The sequence below is a fragment of the Elgaria multicarinata genome, chromosome 9, assembly GCF_023053635.1.
Source record: "Elgaria multicarinata webbii isolate HBS135686 ecotype San Diego chromosome 9, rElgMul1.1.pri, whole genome shotgun sequence".
Taxonomy (NCBI): domain Eukaryota; kingdom Metazoa; phylum Chordata; class Lepidosauria; order Squamata; family Anguidae; genus Elgaria; species Elgaria multicarinata.
The window spans coordinates 26,525,405-26,542,983 of NC_086179.1; the positions used below are offsets into that span (position 1 = coordinate 26,525,405).

Sequence of the window (17,579 nt, forward strand, 5' to 3'; positions counted from 1 at the left end):
ATCTCTCCTCTCTCATCTCACACTATTGCCCCGCTCGTGCTCTTCGCTCCTCTGATGCTATGCTTCTTGCCTGCCCAAGGGTCTCTACTTCCCTTGCTCGGCTTCGTCCATTTTCCTCTGCTGCCCCTCATGCCTGGAATGCTCTTCCAGAACACCTGAGAACTACCAACTCAATCACAGCTTTTAAAACACAGCTAAAAACTTTTCTTTTCCCTATAGCTTTTAAACTTTGAGTTTGTTCTGACTCTATACTGTTAGCTTCACCCTCCCCGGTGCCTGTTTACACTTCCCTGTGCCTGTTTGCATTCTCTTTCCCTCCTTATTGTTTACTACAACTTTATTAGATTGTAAGCCTATGCGGCAGGGTCTTGCTATTTACTGTGTTATCTGTACAGCACCATGTACATCGATGGTGCTATATAAATAAATAATAAATAATAATAATAATAATCAGTTCTGTTTGTAATTGTGGTTTTATATACATAACTAGTCCATTTTTCTTGTTCGTGCTTGCCGCAATAAATTCATTCCCAAATTCTTATTAATCAAGTATTTAATATCTCCTTTTTTAATACGAGTCTCTTGTAGGAACACAAAGTCATATTTACTTTTTCTTAAGTAGTGAAAAAAAAAATTTCTCTTTTGGGCGGCGTTTAAACCATTCACATTATGTGAGAAGAATCTATGATAGTGTCTGGCATTCTTGACCATTGTCCATGATGTCTGAGGCTGATGGAAGCAGAAGTCCAAAATATCTGGAAGACATAGGTTGGGGAAGGCGGTCTTAAAGCAACAAAGTGATTTTAGATCTGTAAAGATAACTAAAAAAATAAGTGCTGCTTATTTTTAAATTTTCTCCAAAAATTTCCAGAAAAAAACTTGGTTTTTTTCATAGCCTCAAAATGTCTGGAAATTTTACATTTCTAGTGTTATCTGTTAGCAGTTTGTGCTGTTTATATTTATGGAGTATATACTTCGTTTTAATTCAAACCGTCACAAATATGCCCATTGTTACAATTGGAACTGCAAGCTGTTGCACTTGTAGGTACAAAGGGATATCCTTTTCCACTTGGCAAATTATAAATGGAAATGATTTGTATAGTAAACAAAAAGAGGACCTTAGGATGGGCATGCAGGAACAGAAAACAGCTCCACTTTCTTGATTGCTCAAATATGATCATCCTATAATTCAGTTACCATAATTTAGGGTGAACCGTTTAGTTGGCTACCTATTAATTAAGCATAGTTACATATTTTACAAAGCCAAGAAAAACAAGTCTTTAGGTGACAGTTTACTTGTAAGTGCCTTTAAAATCTCATAATACAAAACCTTTTCTAAAATCAATCTGCAAAGATTTTTGCTAGAATCAATAAAATATGAAAACAAACCATGTTAATATTTTCCTTTTCTCAAATACAGTGGATAAATCCAACATCACATTATTAGATTCTTTCTCCCTCCTGCAGCCCTCTGCTCTGCCCGAACATCTGCTCTGGAAGGTTTCCAGCCCTCTGGGGCAGATTTTGAGGGTGGGCTAACAGAACTCCTTCTATTGGCAGAACAGTAAAATTAGATTCAAGCCAATATACTGGTATGTTTGATACACTGATTTCCTGAACCCTCTTCTTTCCTTATCCTCTTATGTTATGTTTTTAGATTGTAAACTTTTGGGCAGGTAGTTGTATGAATTATTTTAAAGCTTAAGTACTAGATCAGTACCTAAATTCTTATTCCAATCTTCATTTATGCAAAAGGCCATAGTACTTGAAGGCATTTCATATTGCTGGTGATGATCTCTTGAAAAGCCTTTGACCAAGGCATGAAACTGGGGTCGGGTGGGGACTTCGCATCAGTGTGGCTTGAGAAACATCTCTGTCTTGTTTGTGCAATATGCAATGGGTTTCCTTGCAATTGTCTATAATTATACATATATAAATTTGCTGCATATATGTTTGCACTTTTGAATATTGCAATAAGTCCACAAAAGGTTATACTACAATATATTTCTTAGTTTTTATGGTACCGCAGGACTCTCTTTTGAAAAAGTAAGAAGCCTTATACAGAACTGCTAAGGAAAATTAATGAAATAATTATTTACATGAGGGAAATTTTAACATAGTATCCCTGTATAAAATATATATTTGTTTAATGTTGCCAAGTATTACAGCATTGAAAAATGTTCCCTGTACTAGGATGCTAATCAAATTCTGCTACAGCTGTTCTAGTACCTGGGGTGAAATGGGAAAATCTTCTTCGATGCAGTTTTTTGCGAATGCATTTTTCCATTGTGTATACTACAGTAGTTAATAACTGGGAAAGCATATATGCATACCACCAGCTACTGTTTGCAGTAGCTTTTAATGTGTTTGCAGAAGCATTAGTACCTATTGAGATTATGGCTAGAGGAAGTATATGGGGAAGGGAAAGGAGGTGAGATGCCTGTAAACTCTGGTACATCGTCTATATGGATCAGAGAACGTATTGATACCTTAGAAGGAGGATTTGTGGGGCTTAGTGATTCAAATTACAGGGGCAGTCCTGTCCTTGCTTATAAAGAGCCACCCCAACGCAAAATGCCTGCTCGCTGGCAACAATAGGCTGTATAACAAGGAAACAAACATAGGAAGTAGACCGTGCAACAAACCCAGATACCAACTATGTTGCGATATGTACTCTGGAAACACCATAACAGGACCTAATAATGTCACACACAACATTAGGCTTTCATTTATTTGTTCATCTTCCAGTGTGATATATGGCATTTTCTGTTAGCAGTGCCCTTCTAAATTCTACATTGGACAAACATGTTGGGGCCAGAACTTTTCCTTGGGAATTCTGTTTGTGCTCAGAAACACAGCTCACAATGCAGGTCTTACTTAGCAGAGTAAGTTTATTAGCTTCAGACTTCTTTACAGTTCCGTGTTATTGTGCAGAGTGACAAAAGCTATACACATATACATATATACACAGTTTTTTTTAATCTATATTACATACAGCTGTGATTAGGCTAACCCAGCCTCAAGGATCTTTGGTATATTCATATCATTAACACCATGATATCTTAGAGAATCCTGGCAAGGTTCCCAGTACAGCTTCTATCTCAAGGTAATTGCTCACAGATAGTCTTCCTCTGTTTAGCCTTGAGATAGCCGCACACACAATTTTAATGACTACGCAAGCCTTTTACTTTCTTAAACTTAACAAAACAGGCCAGTCTTCATGAAAAAAATCAATGAGCACAAATCTGAACTCATAAATGACAAGATTCAAAAACCAGTGGGACATGACTTCAGCGTACAGGTCCCACTATTACTAACCTTACCGTAACCATTATAGAGAAAAGAAACTTCAAAGGAAGATTAGAATGAGAGACTGTCGAAGTAGGGCAGTATCCAATGGAGCCTTGCGCAGTTGCCTCAAGCTTGCTGGCCCCAGTGGTCACACAGCCATCCCCGCCTTCAGGGTCATGTGCACAGTCCCTACTGCCATTGGCTGCAATGTAGTACTTTCAGGAAAGTGCCTCAACAAGAGGAAATGCTTGTTACTGGAATAGGAAGATCTTGCCCATTCCTGAAACAAGTCTTTCCGCTTGTTGCAGTGCTCGCGCACAGAAGTGCTGCTAGTGGTAGGGTGTGTGTGCATGCTGGGACTGGCAGGCATGGTCTGTCCACATAAGGGCTTTATTGGATACTGCCCTTAGAATTGAAACTGTTAATGATTCTATCACCAGAGAATTGAATTGGGATAAAGGATTTCTATCCTATTATATATGTTAATTGGTTTACTTACTGCCAAGATGTTTGCATTATCAGTAGAAACTGTTTTACACAATTACCAATGGCTCGTTAAATAGTCAACAGTTGGTTATTGTGTCGTCTGTTGGGACTTTTTCACACCACGGTTGGTTATTCGGATGAAATAATCAACGCAAATAACCAATACTATGCAGAATTATTTGAACAACTGTTGGTTATCGCATCATGTGTCGGGCAGCATTGACTATTTCGTCACACACACTTGGTTATTTTTGGCAACTACAGAGTCCTCTGGCAAGAGCGATCAAATACTCAACCGTGCAGTTGACTAACCCACCATTGACTATTGTGTTGTCCAAACGCAGCCAGTACTTTCAGCATTATTTTCCTTCTGACCTCACTGTTTACAGTTTTCCCACCCCACATGTTCTATATTTATCTCTCTCTCTATATATATAAGTATACACCTGAAGCTCTCACATTTGATAAACTGGGCTAAATGCCAAAAAGCATATGTTGGGAAAAAACTAAGTAAGAGGCAGTTCTAAACTATCCATACTTATACCCTGGCTACGTTCTTCTGCTCCATATAGGGTCTCCCCCACCTGCTTAAACAGGTAACTGCTTCAACCCAGGAATAGTAAGTGTCTGTACTATCCTGCCAAAAGACCTATGTTACATAAAATTGTATGCATATAATGACTAAGCAAAATTTCTACACATTCATCATAACTTAGCACTAACTGAAAATGTCAATTTCTGATTTGCTGGAGCACTCAGGTTTCAGTTACGCCACTGTTAGTATGTAATCAGGCAATATTAAAATTGTTGTAATAATACTGATGATGAGGCACTCTTTTCCCCTCTCAAATTTTATGAAAAAAATCTTTATTTTATTAAATGCATTTTTCTATTCTTGTATCATTGAAGTGGGAGAAAATATGTAGTCTTTTAAATGCTTGGAGGTGGGAAATATTGAACTCCAACAAGGCTGCTTCCTTCCTCCATAGTAATTTCCTACTGTTTTGTGGGCACTTAATAATTTTACTATTTTAGTTTATTCTAGGCCATGTAATTTCCTTCCCCTTTTATAATAAAGTAGAAATAATGAACAGGTTGTCATGCACAAACATCCCTCAACATTTTTATCCAGCTGAGGTATTCACTTGCCGACATAGGAAGATAGCTGATAGCGCTGGAAAATTATTTATTTATTTATAACTAGCTGTACCCTGCCACGCGTTGCTGTGGCTCAGTCTGGTTAAATTGAAAAGAAAGAAAAGACAAAGCGGATGTTTCTAATATGTTTAATTTCACAATGCTTGTGGATATACAATATTTTTAGTTGTTCCATTGTCTGTGTAGATATAGAGATTGTCTGGTTTGCCGACTCTAGAACACGCAACATATAATTGTCCATGTGAGAAGCAATCTGTGTCTAGATCTAAACCGCACAATTCTAAAGATTGGCCCTGAGCTTTGTTGATGGTGATTGCAAACGCCAATCGAATTGGGAATTGCAATCTCTTAAATTGAAATGGCATATCTGTTGGAATCATAGGAATGCGAGGAATGAGGACATCTTCACCTTTGAAAGGTCCTGTCAAGATTGTTGCTTCTATGACCTATAAGAGCAAATAGGAGAGAACATGCAGATAGGAGAGGAGGCAGAGGCAGTGGATTGGCTTACTGTTTGGTTTTTTAAAAAAGGATGTTTTTACAGTGAGGAGGTTAGTGGAAACTCCTGGCAGTTACCTTTCTTCAGAACGTGTAACTGTCACAGGTGTGACATCTATATTCACTCAGCCAATTGTGAGAGAACATGCAAATAGGAGAGGAGGCAGAGGCAGTGGATTGGCCTACTGTTTGGTTTTTTAAAAAGGATGTTTTTACGTTGAGGAGGTTAGTGGAAACTCCTGGCAGTTACCTTTCTTCAGAACGTGTAACTGTCACAGGTGTGACATCTATATTCACTCAGCCAATTGTGAGAGAACATGCAAATAGGAGAGAAGGCAGAGGCAGGGGATTGGCCTACTGGTTGGCGATGTCACAATGACCTATAAGAGCAAATAGGAGAGAACATGCAAATAGGAGAGGAGGCAGAGGCAGTGGATTGGCCTACTGGTTGGCGATGTCACAATGATCAGCAGGACTGGTTTTGAGGAGGCCTATTTCTTCAATTTTAAGACAAACCTTTGACCCTATATAGAACATAGTTACATAACAACGCTCGCGTATTCGAATGCAACGTTGTGTCAAAATTTCAAAGCAATCGGTGAAGAACTTTCAGAGATATAACGTCTGTTTCGAACGAACATTTACATTTTTACTTGTATAGATATTTCTTGACCACCTTTCAGGACAGCAGCCCTCCCAAGAAAGCATACAGCAATAAAACATATAAAACCTGTATGATATTAAGAACAATAAAATTTAGTAAGAATGCAATAAAACCAACAATAAAACCGCAAAAAAAAAATCAACCATAAAGACAGCAATAAAATATTAGGACTGATTCACTTTTTATTACTGTTTTTGTTTTGTTTTTACAGTTGATTTCACCAGTTGCATATCAACATTACCCCATTCTTCTGAGAACATGAATGATCATGCAAAATTTAACAGTCCTGTTTAGTTTTCAGCAACAAAAAGCAATGTTCAGTACTGTAAAAAAAAAAGAAAAAAAGCCTTAGACCACCCAAGTAAAATAGGTTTAAAGTTATTTTATCTGGTCATTAAGTGTTTATTTGCTCAGAAAAACTCTACATAACATTAGGCAGGTGGCTACTAGGAGGAGGGCTTTCTCCGCTGTGGCACCCCGGTTGTGGAACGAGCTCCCCAGAGAGGTCCGCCTGGCGCCTACACTGTACTGCTTTCGTCGCCAGCTGAAGACCTTTTTATTCACTCAGTATTTTAACACTTAATTTTAACTTAAATTTAAATTTTACTGTTTTAACTCTGTATTTTAATCTTATATCAACTTTGCTGTGTGGTTTTATCCTGGTTGCGCTTTTTATACTGTATTTCGTAATTGTGTTTTAAACTGTTGGGTGTTTTACTGTGGTTTTAATTTTTGTGAACCGCCCAGAGAGCTTCGGCTATTGGGCGGTATAAAAATGTAATAAATAAATAAATAAATAAATAAATAAATTAGAATAAATACAAATAAATTAATACAATTAGAAAGTTAGAAGAACATAGGTTTGCTTCCCAAACCTCTCCTCGAGGCACCTCAGCCATTCCATGTACAGTTTCATTCCATGTATTATATTTGTTAAATTCCACCACCATCGCGCCTGGTTCAATGTAATGAGGTATTGATTAGCTGAACCAGGTGTGCTGGTGGTGGAATTTAAGAGATACAGTACATGGAATGAAACTGTACATGGAATGGCTGGGGTGCCTCAAGGAGAGGTTTGGAAATGGCTAAGCTAACAAGGTTTGATAGACATAAAATCATAGTTTTGCATCAACAAGGCAATTCACAGCAAGCAATAGTCCGCCTAATCAGATTTTCAAGATGTGGTGTTCAAGCTGTCATAAAGAAATTTGAAGAAACTGGGCAAGTTGAAGACAGAAAATGCAGTGGAAAAATTGTTGAAGGCATTTCAACTTTAAGGTCTTCAAGCTTGTAATTAGAAAGAATTAACGAAGATTAATTCGTTAGATTTGCAATGAAAAAGACAGGTGGTTATTACCTCCCAGTCCTTGGTGGCGTATTCTTATGTATTGTTTGAATGTTAGCATATGTCTTCATCCATCATCATTCATAATTAGAGATGCATGTTTTTTCATTCAAGTTTAATAAACTTCTATTCTTTGCACAAACTTTCCTGGCCAAGCCACTGCCATATCTTCTAAACTATTCTATATGCATGGCTGGTTCTCTGAAATATCCTTTCTTGGTAAGCTTATCACTAATAATATTCTTACTAGTAGTATATTATTCTTACTAATATTTTCTACCAACTGTTATCACTTTTTCTGACTATTTTTTTTAATCATCATTCCTTAGTCACAGTTGGAATTTCAGAATTGTGGATCCAGTTGTTGAAGAACTACATTTGTACATGTTATCTTTTGGTAGCCAACTGGCTGTCTCCCACTTGGTCATAATTTTGCTGTCAGGAATCTCCCACTATAAAACAAAATCCCAGTTAGACTTTACCTTGGGTGGGTGGGTGGCTTAGCATAGTAATGAAGTGAGTGAAGAGAGAAATGTATTGCTTGCTATTAGAAAACAGGAAGCTCTTTGAAAAATTGACGAACTTTGATTTGTAAGCGTATTAATTTATCCTATTTATTTCTCATCAGTTGGTGTTGTTCGTTGCCCAATTTGTGGTCAGGAATGTGCTGAGAGACATATTATCGATAACATCTTTGTGAAGGACACTACTGAGGTTCCCAGTAGTACAGTGGAGAAGTCAAACCAGGTGAGTGTTGGGGTGCTTTTTAGATTCTCTAAGCTGCCAACTGTAAGGCCTTCTGTTGACTAGCTTATACTGAGGATGGAAGAAAAATGTTCTTGCAGTCATATAGTTTTGTAGTTGGCATTTGTGAAAGTACAGGATGATGAGAAAAGGATTTGTTTCTTACTTTAAAATTCTGGAGGTATAAGAATTACAAGTATCAACAAAAATGTATAGAACACAGAATAGTAAATATTGCAATATGAGAATACATATTGATTAGAATATTCTTATAAAAATATTGAATTATTTTCCAATTTAACAAGCAATTAAGTAAGGGCTTAAATTGCATGTGTTGGATATGGAAAAGGAAGGTGGCCTGCCCACTTACTGTTTCTCTTCAGTTTACATTTGGTATGGAAAAATAAGAGAAAGGGGATTTTTTTCCTTCTAAGGATGCCTGGGACAGGTATGTATGTATCTTACAGATGTTGTTCCAAAACACGTGAAAGAATGCAATAGTTGGGAATTCCAGAAGAGCTTCTCAATCCACTAAGAGCTCTTTGCCAGAAAGTTCTAGATTTCTTGCTCCCTCCAGAGTTGGAAGTTTCCATGTATTCATGGAAGCTGGAAGAATGCTGGAGGTGATCTTTGTTTTTCCATCCTCCATGGGTTTTTTTCCCCCCTCTAGACGGGTCTCTGAACCCATCTAGAGAAAGCATGCTGGCAGGGGCAGAATTCAGCCTGTAGATGGTCCATAGGAGACCTTGTATCCTGGCCTCTCCACCCTTCTCACCCCTTCACATTTTTCTGAGGCCATTTTTGTGACCTGGAAGTAGCCAGCATGGTTTTTAACGTGGCCGCTACAGGGAGGGTGGGGGATGGATCAGATTCCGGAGACCCCCTTCCAAGATCATAGGTGTGTCTACAGCCTTGGAGAGGGGACTCCAAATAACCTTATGTACTCTGGTACTCTCTCCTTGGGACCATAGGATTGCTCTCCCTCTGTCTTTGTTAGAAGAAGCAGTCTCATCAGTTGTTTCCTATGAGCAATTAGGGATCTAGTAAGATTAAAGCTATTATGTTTTTATACTGTTGATAGACATTACTCAGTTGTTGTTTCACAAGGGCACATTCCTGATCAAACCACCGGATATTTGAAAAACTGAGCCCTTCTTTGATAGCGTACTATCAGTAGTAATATTCTTCTGAAGTACAGAAATTAAACAATCAAATGTTTGAATGATTCTTTTCCCCCTATCTGGAGCCATTATTACTGACTTCAGAAACAGATACTCAGATGAATTAAGTAAGAATGACATTTCCACATCTAATTTTGAGTTTCATTTGATTCTTGAGTTCCTTTCGATTCTTATACATTCATAATGTATACACTATAAATTCGTAATTTATAATAACACTGATTTAAAGTTAAATGGGAGGGGTAGTGAAATTAGTAATTAATGAGAAATGTCTCTATCAAGCCAATCCTCCATTGAAACATTTTATAAAAAAATCAAACACTAAATCTGTTACTGTCACATAATCCACCATACCACTGTTGATTCCCATTTAAAATTATCAGGTCCATATGGCTAATAAAATTAGCTATGTGAGAAGAGAGACTGGCACTGGTGCTGTGAAGGATGATGAATCTTTAATGGTATTTATCAAAAGATAGGACATTTATTTAAAAAAACCTCAAAACTTAAATAAAAGTCTTATCTTTCGATAAATACCATTAAAGATTTATCATCCTTCACAGCACCAGAGCCAGTCTCTCTTCTCACACCGTGACCGCTTAGTGGTACTTTTTCTCCTTTTTTTTCTCAACATAATAAAATGAGCTAACCAGCAACCTGAATAATTAATTGTTTGATCTTTAAAAAATCTAGTATAGTTGATTGGACAACTGTTCAAATCCTTCAAGTAGCCAGTATTTAGAAGCTTGCAGGTGTAATTTGCACAAATCTCTAAGCCGAGCCAGTTATGCTGTGGAAATCCGGTGAGCCCAAACAGAGCTGGATTCCCAGTGACAGACATCCCTATCAGTAGTTGCTTTGTGCATTTTAATTTGTTTCCAATGTTGTTCTGTATTGCCATCGAGATTGCATTCATTTCAAAGAGAAAATTGCAATATATGTGTATGGATGAAAATTTTGAAACAAGCATGCACATTTCTGTTCTTTGCCTGATTCCCATTGCTACTTACAATGATGCCATTGGATGTGAAAATGCTGGTTTATTTCAGTAGGCACGTTTCTGTTCCTTGTCAGGTTTGTACAAGCTGTGAAGACAATGCAGAAGCCAATGGGTTTTGTGTGGAGTGCGTTGAATGGTTATGCAAGACCTGCATAAGAGCTCATCAGAGAGTGAAATTCACAAAGGACCATACAGTCAGACAGAAAGAGGAAGTATCTCCAGGTAATGTTTCTTCCACTTACTGCTCAAAACTGCTAAAGATATTGTGTTCAAGCTCACTTCTCTTTATAGATATGCCTTGATTTTATTTCTTTTAATTATCTAAATTCACTTCAGGATTAACTGCCTGCATCAGCAGTATTCACTTACGCTTTGTTTGGTACAGCAAATCCCAACAGGGAGACCACTAATATGTTTTTATCTCATCCCATGGTCATGTGTTACCCAGTTTTATGTACATCTATTTAGATGTATGTCCAGTTGAGTTCAATGGGACTTGCTCTGATGTAAATACACATAAGTTTGCAACCATAGTTTCTCATTAAGTGCAGTTACGTTCCTAGTAAAGGATTTCATGCTTTGCTTGTAGTCTTCCCAGAAGTATCTGGCTGGCCACTATTTGGAAAAGGACTCACAATGGACCTTACTTTGACCTAGTAGGGCTCTTCCTACAGTCCTACATTTTAAAGTATTGTTACTGAGGTATTCACCTTCATGATCCTCACAGAGGATTAAAAATTAAGAAAAATATCTAGTATGAGTGAGTGGAGGAATAGTGTTTGAAACATTTATTGACTTAAAGTTACTTGACTTGTAACTTTAGCACTGAAATTGAAGGACTGGAAGTTCCTGTGCAAGCATACCCTTATTTTAACTATTCTCTTGTTGCTACAAAGCAAAAATATATGTTCCTTTGTACTTCTGCTTGGCTTCTTTGCTATCTGCCTGTTGAAATAATGGAATTGTTTGAGAGAATGAGAGAAATATTTTTATAAATTATAGCTATTTTTGGTTTGAGAAAATGGTATTCTGATTTGGAATTAGCTTTTCAGTAATAGCAATTTATTTCAGGTTTTATGCTTTAAAAGATATCAAATGTGCTTTTTTATCTTTATTTCTTCTTGAGACACAGATATTCAGCTCCAAGTAAAGGTGAAAGAAAACACTGTATGAAATCAAACATTAATTTTATTCTACGAGTTAACAGTATGCAAAGATGTAATAAGCATTATTTCTGAATGTGGACAGCAAGCTGATCTGGTTCACACAATCACCGCAGCCCACCATAGCTTATTTAAGCAAAGGCAAGGTTGCCTATTCAGGGCCTGGACATGACTTGTGTCATCTGAACTCTGGTGGCAGGGGCTATTTGAGGGTTAAACAACATCAATCATTTAGTGCTTTCCCAAGTTTTGTAGAGTTTTTCCTTATTCTGAAAGGTTGAATTGCCTCTGCCAAGGCTTAGTTACTGGCAGTTAGGGCTTTAAGATATAATATACTGGTATTTTGGATCCACCCACAACTGGAATACAGCCCCCACAAGTGTCTCTGAAAAGGTTCTCCCCTCCTGCTCGACAGGCATGCTTGATTAACACTCTGGTATTGCACTTTACAAGCTAATGTCAAATTAGAAGTGAGAGAGAAATTAACAAAGCAAGGAGAAGCAAACCAACATTGCAGAGCAATGTTTATGCATCAGAGATAAGAAGTCCCTAGATGCCCTTTGACTCAGCAGAATTCACTGGTTGATCCAGGCTGGCTGATGCAAGGGCAGATGTCCAGATGGAAGCCTGACCAGGATTGCCAAAGCCGATAAGACTAACTAGGCATTGGGACTAGTGCAGGGGTGTTGCCCCCCAAAAAGGAGTGCCCAGGTGAAGGGTGAAGCAGGGCTGGACTAAGGGACAGAGACTATAAAAGCTGGTCAGCCCTAAGTGAAAGTGAAGAGGGATTTCTTCTGCTTGCACGTAAACCTGCTTCTTCCCAGTCCCAATCTAGCTGTATGGTTTAGGGGTTTGGCCACCCCTTGCAGTGTGTGAATGTGTAAGAATTGATTGAGAGTTTGCTTTACTAGGGAACTTGAGGCTTGCTTGTGGTTGCTGACCTATAGGAATGTTTAACTGGATTTCTTTTGAATAAATGTTACATGCATGGTGTGCTACCCTGAATTCTTGTGTCAGAAGTCTGTCTGAATGTGCTCTTAATGAGTGGGTTGCCTGTGTGGTGGGTTGCATCTTGAGCAGAAGCTGTGCATAGCCACCCCAACTTCCCTGCAACCTAGTGCCTGTGGAACCCCTAAACTGCCCAGAGAGCTTCTGCTATGGGGCAGTATATAAATGTAATAAATAAATGAATTTCAAAGATAACAGAAGACTGGATTTAGTCCATGGGCCTGAAGTTCCCACCCTTGCTAAGGGGGAGTTTGCATGGGGCAGGGGAAAGGAACCTCTTTCTTGTTTCCAGGCTTTAAAAAAAGGACAGTAATATATAGCTGTTCAAAGTTCAGGTCCCAGCCAATAAAAAATGCTTTTCCTTATTTTACAGAAGCTGTTGGGGTAACTAGTCAGCGGCCTGTGTTCTGCCCTTATCACAAGAAGGAGCAGCTAAAACTCTATTGTGAAACTTGTGACAAATTGACATGTCGGGATTGCCAGTTGCTGGAGCACAAAGAACACAGGTATTAAAATAAACTGCAAGTAACTAAAATGAAGGCCAAACTATAAGAAGGGCAGATTATAATTTATTACAAATATATAAATAACTTCTAGCTCCATACCTTGAATTTTCAACTATTAGGCTACCTGGTAAAGGATAATGGTAAACCACTGCACTTTCTCAAAGTAGTGTGATCTTCTTTTTCTGACTGTTATGACACACAGCAAGATTTTTATAGTATTTGACATAACATGACTTCCTATAAGATTATTATTACGTTTATATCTTTACCACTTTAGTTTCCCCCTTTTACATATGCATGGGTGTGGGTGTTATGAACCATCTAAAAGCGGAAAGTGTTGGAGGTTTTGCAAGTTAACCTTCAACTAGGTTATGACAATAGGCCAGACAATTTCAGGAGTCAAATGCTTTACTGTGCAGTATTGTATCACCTCTTGCGTACATCATGCCCTACAAATGTTAGATTAATATCATGATCATTTGCAGCATTGCAATCCTATAGTCCCTAAGAAAGTATCCCAAGGGCCATAGGAAATGTCGGTTCTCCCCCTCATATGGCAGAGAGTGAGAGAAAAGTGGAATATTCAACCTTAGAATCCTCTTCCATCCACTTTGGAAACTTCCAGGGCCAGTTCTTCTCTGACATCAAAAAGGGGAGAAAGAAAGCCTACTGGGGCAGGAGTGTCAGGGAGCTTCCAGGAGCCCTTCTAGTCCTTAGTCATGCCCCTGTGCTAGTTGCAGATCTAGCCTGGAGAGAGAAACATAAATTACAGTCCTCCCTCACTTCTGTCCTGCCAACATTTTTTATTTATTTATTTATTTAAGGATTTTTATGCCGCCATTCAGCCAAAAAAGGCTCTCACGGTGGCTTACAAAAGTATTTCTTGACAGTCCCTGCCCACAGGCTTACAATCTAAAAGACATGACACAAAAGGAAAGGGGATTGGGAGGGAGGAGGAGGAGGAGTGGGGAAAGGAAAGCAAATTCAGGCACTACAATCTTAGTTGCAAAGTTCAGCAGTTACAGTTGACAGCAGGAGGGAGGGGGCTCTCAGCTGGAGCTGGACCCAGGCACGGTGGAGAGGTGCCTGGCTGCTGCTTCCTCCCTCACTGGTGGCCTCTGCAGAGACAGTTGGTAGCAGGAGGGAGGGGGCTCTCAGCTGGAGCTGGATCCAGGCATGGTGGAGAGGTGCCTGGCTGCTGCTTCCTCCCTCACTGGTGGCTTCTCCAAAGACAGTTGGTAGCAGGAGGGAGGGGGCTCTCAGCTGGAGCTGGACCCAGGCACGGTGGAGAGGTGCCTGGCTGCTGCTTCCTCCCTCACTGGTGGCCTCTCCATGAGCCCTACAGGGTTTTGGATTCTTTGGAGGCTCCAGCATCTGAGTTCTCTGCACCTAACAGCAGGATTGCTCTGTAAAGCACCTAAAATATTCTATTGAAATGTAAGACAAACCCTGCCCATAGGTTCGCAATGGAGAAGGAAGAGGAATGCCAGCATTGGAGTAGAAGTTCCTTCTCTGAATAATGAATGGGGCTAGTTCAATCTCAGTTCAAATAGGTGTTTTTTTCCTGAAGGAAAGAATGAAGCACGCTTCCTGCTGCTCTTCGTTCTCTGGCTGATGTATGGGGCCATGTTGGTCTCCCCTTTTACATGACGTTCTACCTAAGGGGCAGAAGGTGTAACCTCCCAGTGACTCATGATCCCCTTTCTGATAGACGAGGCCAGAAGGTGCTGCCCCTCAGCTCTGCAGATAATCTCACATCAAAAATTTCTAGCACAGGGTATTCTCTTGTAGTCCCCTTTAGCTCTTTTTTTCTTTAGTTATTGTTTCCCTGTATGTCTTAGTAAATCTAGATGTGAAATACTTCTATTAACTACATACATGGTATATTTTTGTATTATTGCAGGTACCAGTTTATAGAAGAAGCCTTTCAAAATCAAAAAGTGATAATTGACACACTTATTACAAAGCTGATGGAGAAAAGCAAATATATAAAATATACAGGAGAGCAGATTCAGAATAGGTATGTATCTTACTCTATGATAGAAAAAATAAACTTAATATGATGTATTTCTAGGCTGGATTTAGTAAATAGATTATCTTTCCCATGTTGTGGGTTTCCAGAAGGTGAGATTCCCCCCTCCCCAAATATTTCCATAATTGGTTTAATTTGCTTTCATGACTTTTGTAACTATTCTATACAATACAACAGCATAGAAGCATAAAGGTGCATAAGAACGTAAGCTTAGCAGAATCACTGTAAGACAAGGGTGCAGAAACTTAGACTTGAGGTCAAATCTGGCTCTCCAATGCCCCTTCCCCTGGCCCCTCCCCTTTTCTCTTGCCCCCTGATCATTTTCCAGCAAGAGCTTTAAGCTAAAACATACTGGCATTTTTGTTGTTTCCCTTTTGGCCTCACCCACCATTGGAATGCCACCACACACACACCCCGGGTAGGAGGGGCAGGTTCTCCGAAATGGAATTCAGCCCTCAGGATGGAAGAGGTTCTACATCCCAAACAAAAGATGATTTGAGGACAGTTCACATCAAATGTGAATTGGAGTAATGTATTTACATCATGAGGAGAACATGAGTACAATAGCACCCTCCCTCCTGTGTTGCCCAGCAACTGTTATTTAAAATCATACTGCCTCCATTACTGGCAATAATATATTATATAGCCATCCTAACTGGTATTGAGCAGGAAATGCAAACAATGGTTTGCTCAAATTTAGAATGATAAAAACGCACAGTATGTTACAAAATACTTAGAAGGTTTATGCGAGGATTGTTTAACCCTTGTCAGATTCTCACAACATAATAAGCAACAATGCCCACCCACTGCAGCTTGAATATTCAAAAGAGCCAGTGACACACACCACAACCCACAGTGGGTTAAATAAGCCACCATAGGCTGCAGTGCTCATGTGAACCCGGTCATTGAGAGGGAGGATTCCAGGTGTAGGTAGAGATCTAGTTTGCATGACCATTTTCAGCCCTGGTGGCTTAAATAAGCCACTGTGATTTGTGGCATGTGCTGGATGTCCATTACATAGTCCATCCCCCACTGGTAGGTTATTGTCTTGTCCAAACTCGGTGAGCATAGATTGTTGGGGCAATTAACAAACCACCCACAACCCTAAAACAGCCCATGGGTTCTGTATAGTTCGTTAACCATGGCATCAACCCACCTTCACCAGATTCAGACGACACACCACCTACTAAAGGAGTTGGGTTATGGAATGGGCACCCGGCATGTGCCGCAAACCACAGTGGCTTATTTAAACCACCATGGTTATTTAAACCATTGGAGCTGTAAATGATTGTGTGAACCAACCCAAAAGAACAGATGGAACAAGAGTGATTTTATTCTTTGGCCTACTGGTAACACAGAAGTGAAACTTTTTTGGGGACGGGGGGGGGTGTATTTCACTTCCATCAGTAAAGCCTAAAGGTCTTAATATTAACCCATCATGTTTACAGATAGCCTAGATCCTGTACTGTCAATTTCATATGAGCAGCTTACACTAAATATAAATACAAACAATGGTCAATGCTGTTTTTCAAGTACAATGGACATTGGCTTTTTAAATATGTACATTGTTTGGAAGCCAAGTAACCCATAATGGGTGAACATCCCAAAACTCTCATTTCCTACTAGACCAGGGTCTAGTGTTGATCAAATTGTTAGTTGAGTCTGCACACATAACCAGCTTGCCTGGGGCATCAAAAGAGGCAGTCTCAAAGCTGATAGGTTGCTGGCACCAAGGAAAGAGGAACGTGTCAACTCTGTGGTTGACACAATGACAGAAAATCACAGCAACCAATTGCTTCCTGCTACTGTTTTTACTGTCCTACTCAAGCAGTTGTGAAATATTCTTTGTAGGTTGTTCAGGTTGGTTGTGCTCTCGTTGTGAAAAATTGTTGTCATCTTGATTATTGTACAGTTATACTCGTGCAACTGTTATAATTACGTTATTTGTATGATATTGGCACAATGTGTTTTTCTTCGTTTAAAAACAATGAGGGTCAGTTAGACCTGATATACTGTTTGTAGAGGGTTTTGTACTTTGCATTCTGAGGAATTGTTGACCCCTATGTCTTAGGTGTAACTATTTTGTTTTACTATAATAAATGCATGATTTTTTTAAAAAAAAAATGCAAATAGTGTCGCAATTAATAAATCCCACCAGCTATTTAATTTATATGGCTTTCTTGGGGTACATTTGACCCTAATCTTGAGTTAGTGCAGTCAATTTTTTCTATTGATGGAGATTTAAACTTTTTTCGTATTGTTAAATTTAATGTTAGAGTTGGTTTCTAATGCTTTTCCAAAGACTCAAGCAACTAATGTGCATAATTCATCAAAAGTTGCTCACAACAAAATCCCGTTGAAATCAGTGAAGTTAAGTTGTGGCTGTCTTGTTCCCATTGATTTTAATGGGATTACTCATGACTAAGCTTTGTTGGATTGTGTCCATTGTTTTTGGAACAAGTTGTTTTGCCAGTTCTTCATGTTGAATACATTAAATAGCATT

General features: G+C 38.9%; 1 protein-coding gene across 1 annotated transcript in view; it reads left to right on the forward strand.

Moving 5' to 3' along the window:
* Positions 1-17,579, forward strand: part of TRIM24 (tripartite motif containing 24) — a 55,001-nt gene that overhangs the window by 18,843 nt on the left and 18,579 nt on the right. Inside the window, exons 2-5 of the mRNA XM_063133343.1 lie at positions 8,071-8,189; positions 10,442-10,589; positions 12,912-13,044; positions 14,948-15,064. Of these exons, the coding sequence (XP_062989413.1) occupies positions 8,071-8,189; positions 10,442-10,589; positions 12,912-13,044; positions 14,948-15,064 (517 nt within the window). The remainder of the gene's footprint in view (positions 1-8,070; positions 8,190-10,441; positions 10,590-12,911; positions 13,045-14,947; positions 15,065-17,579) is intronic.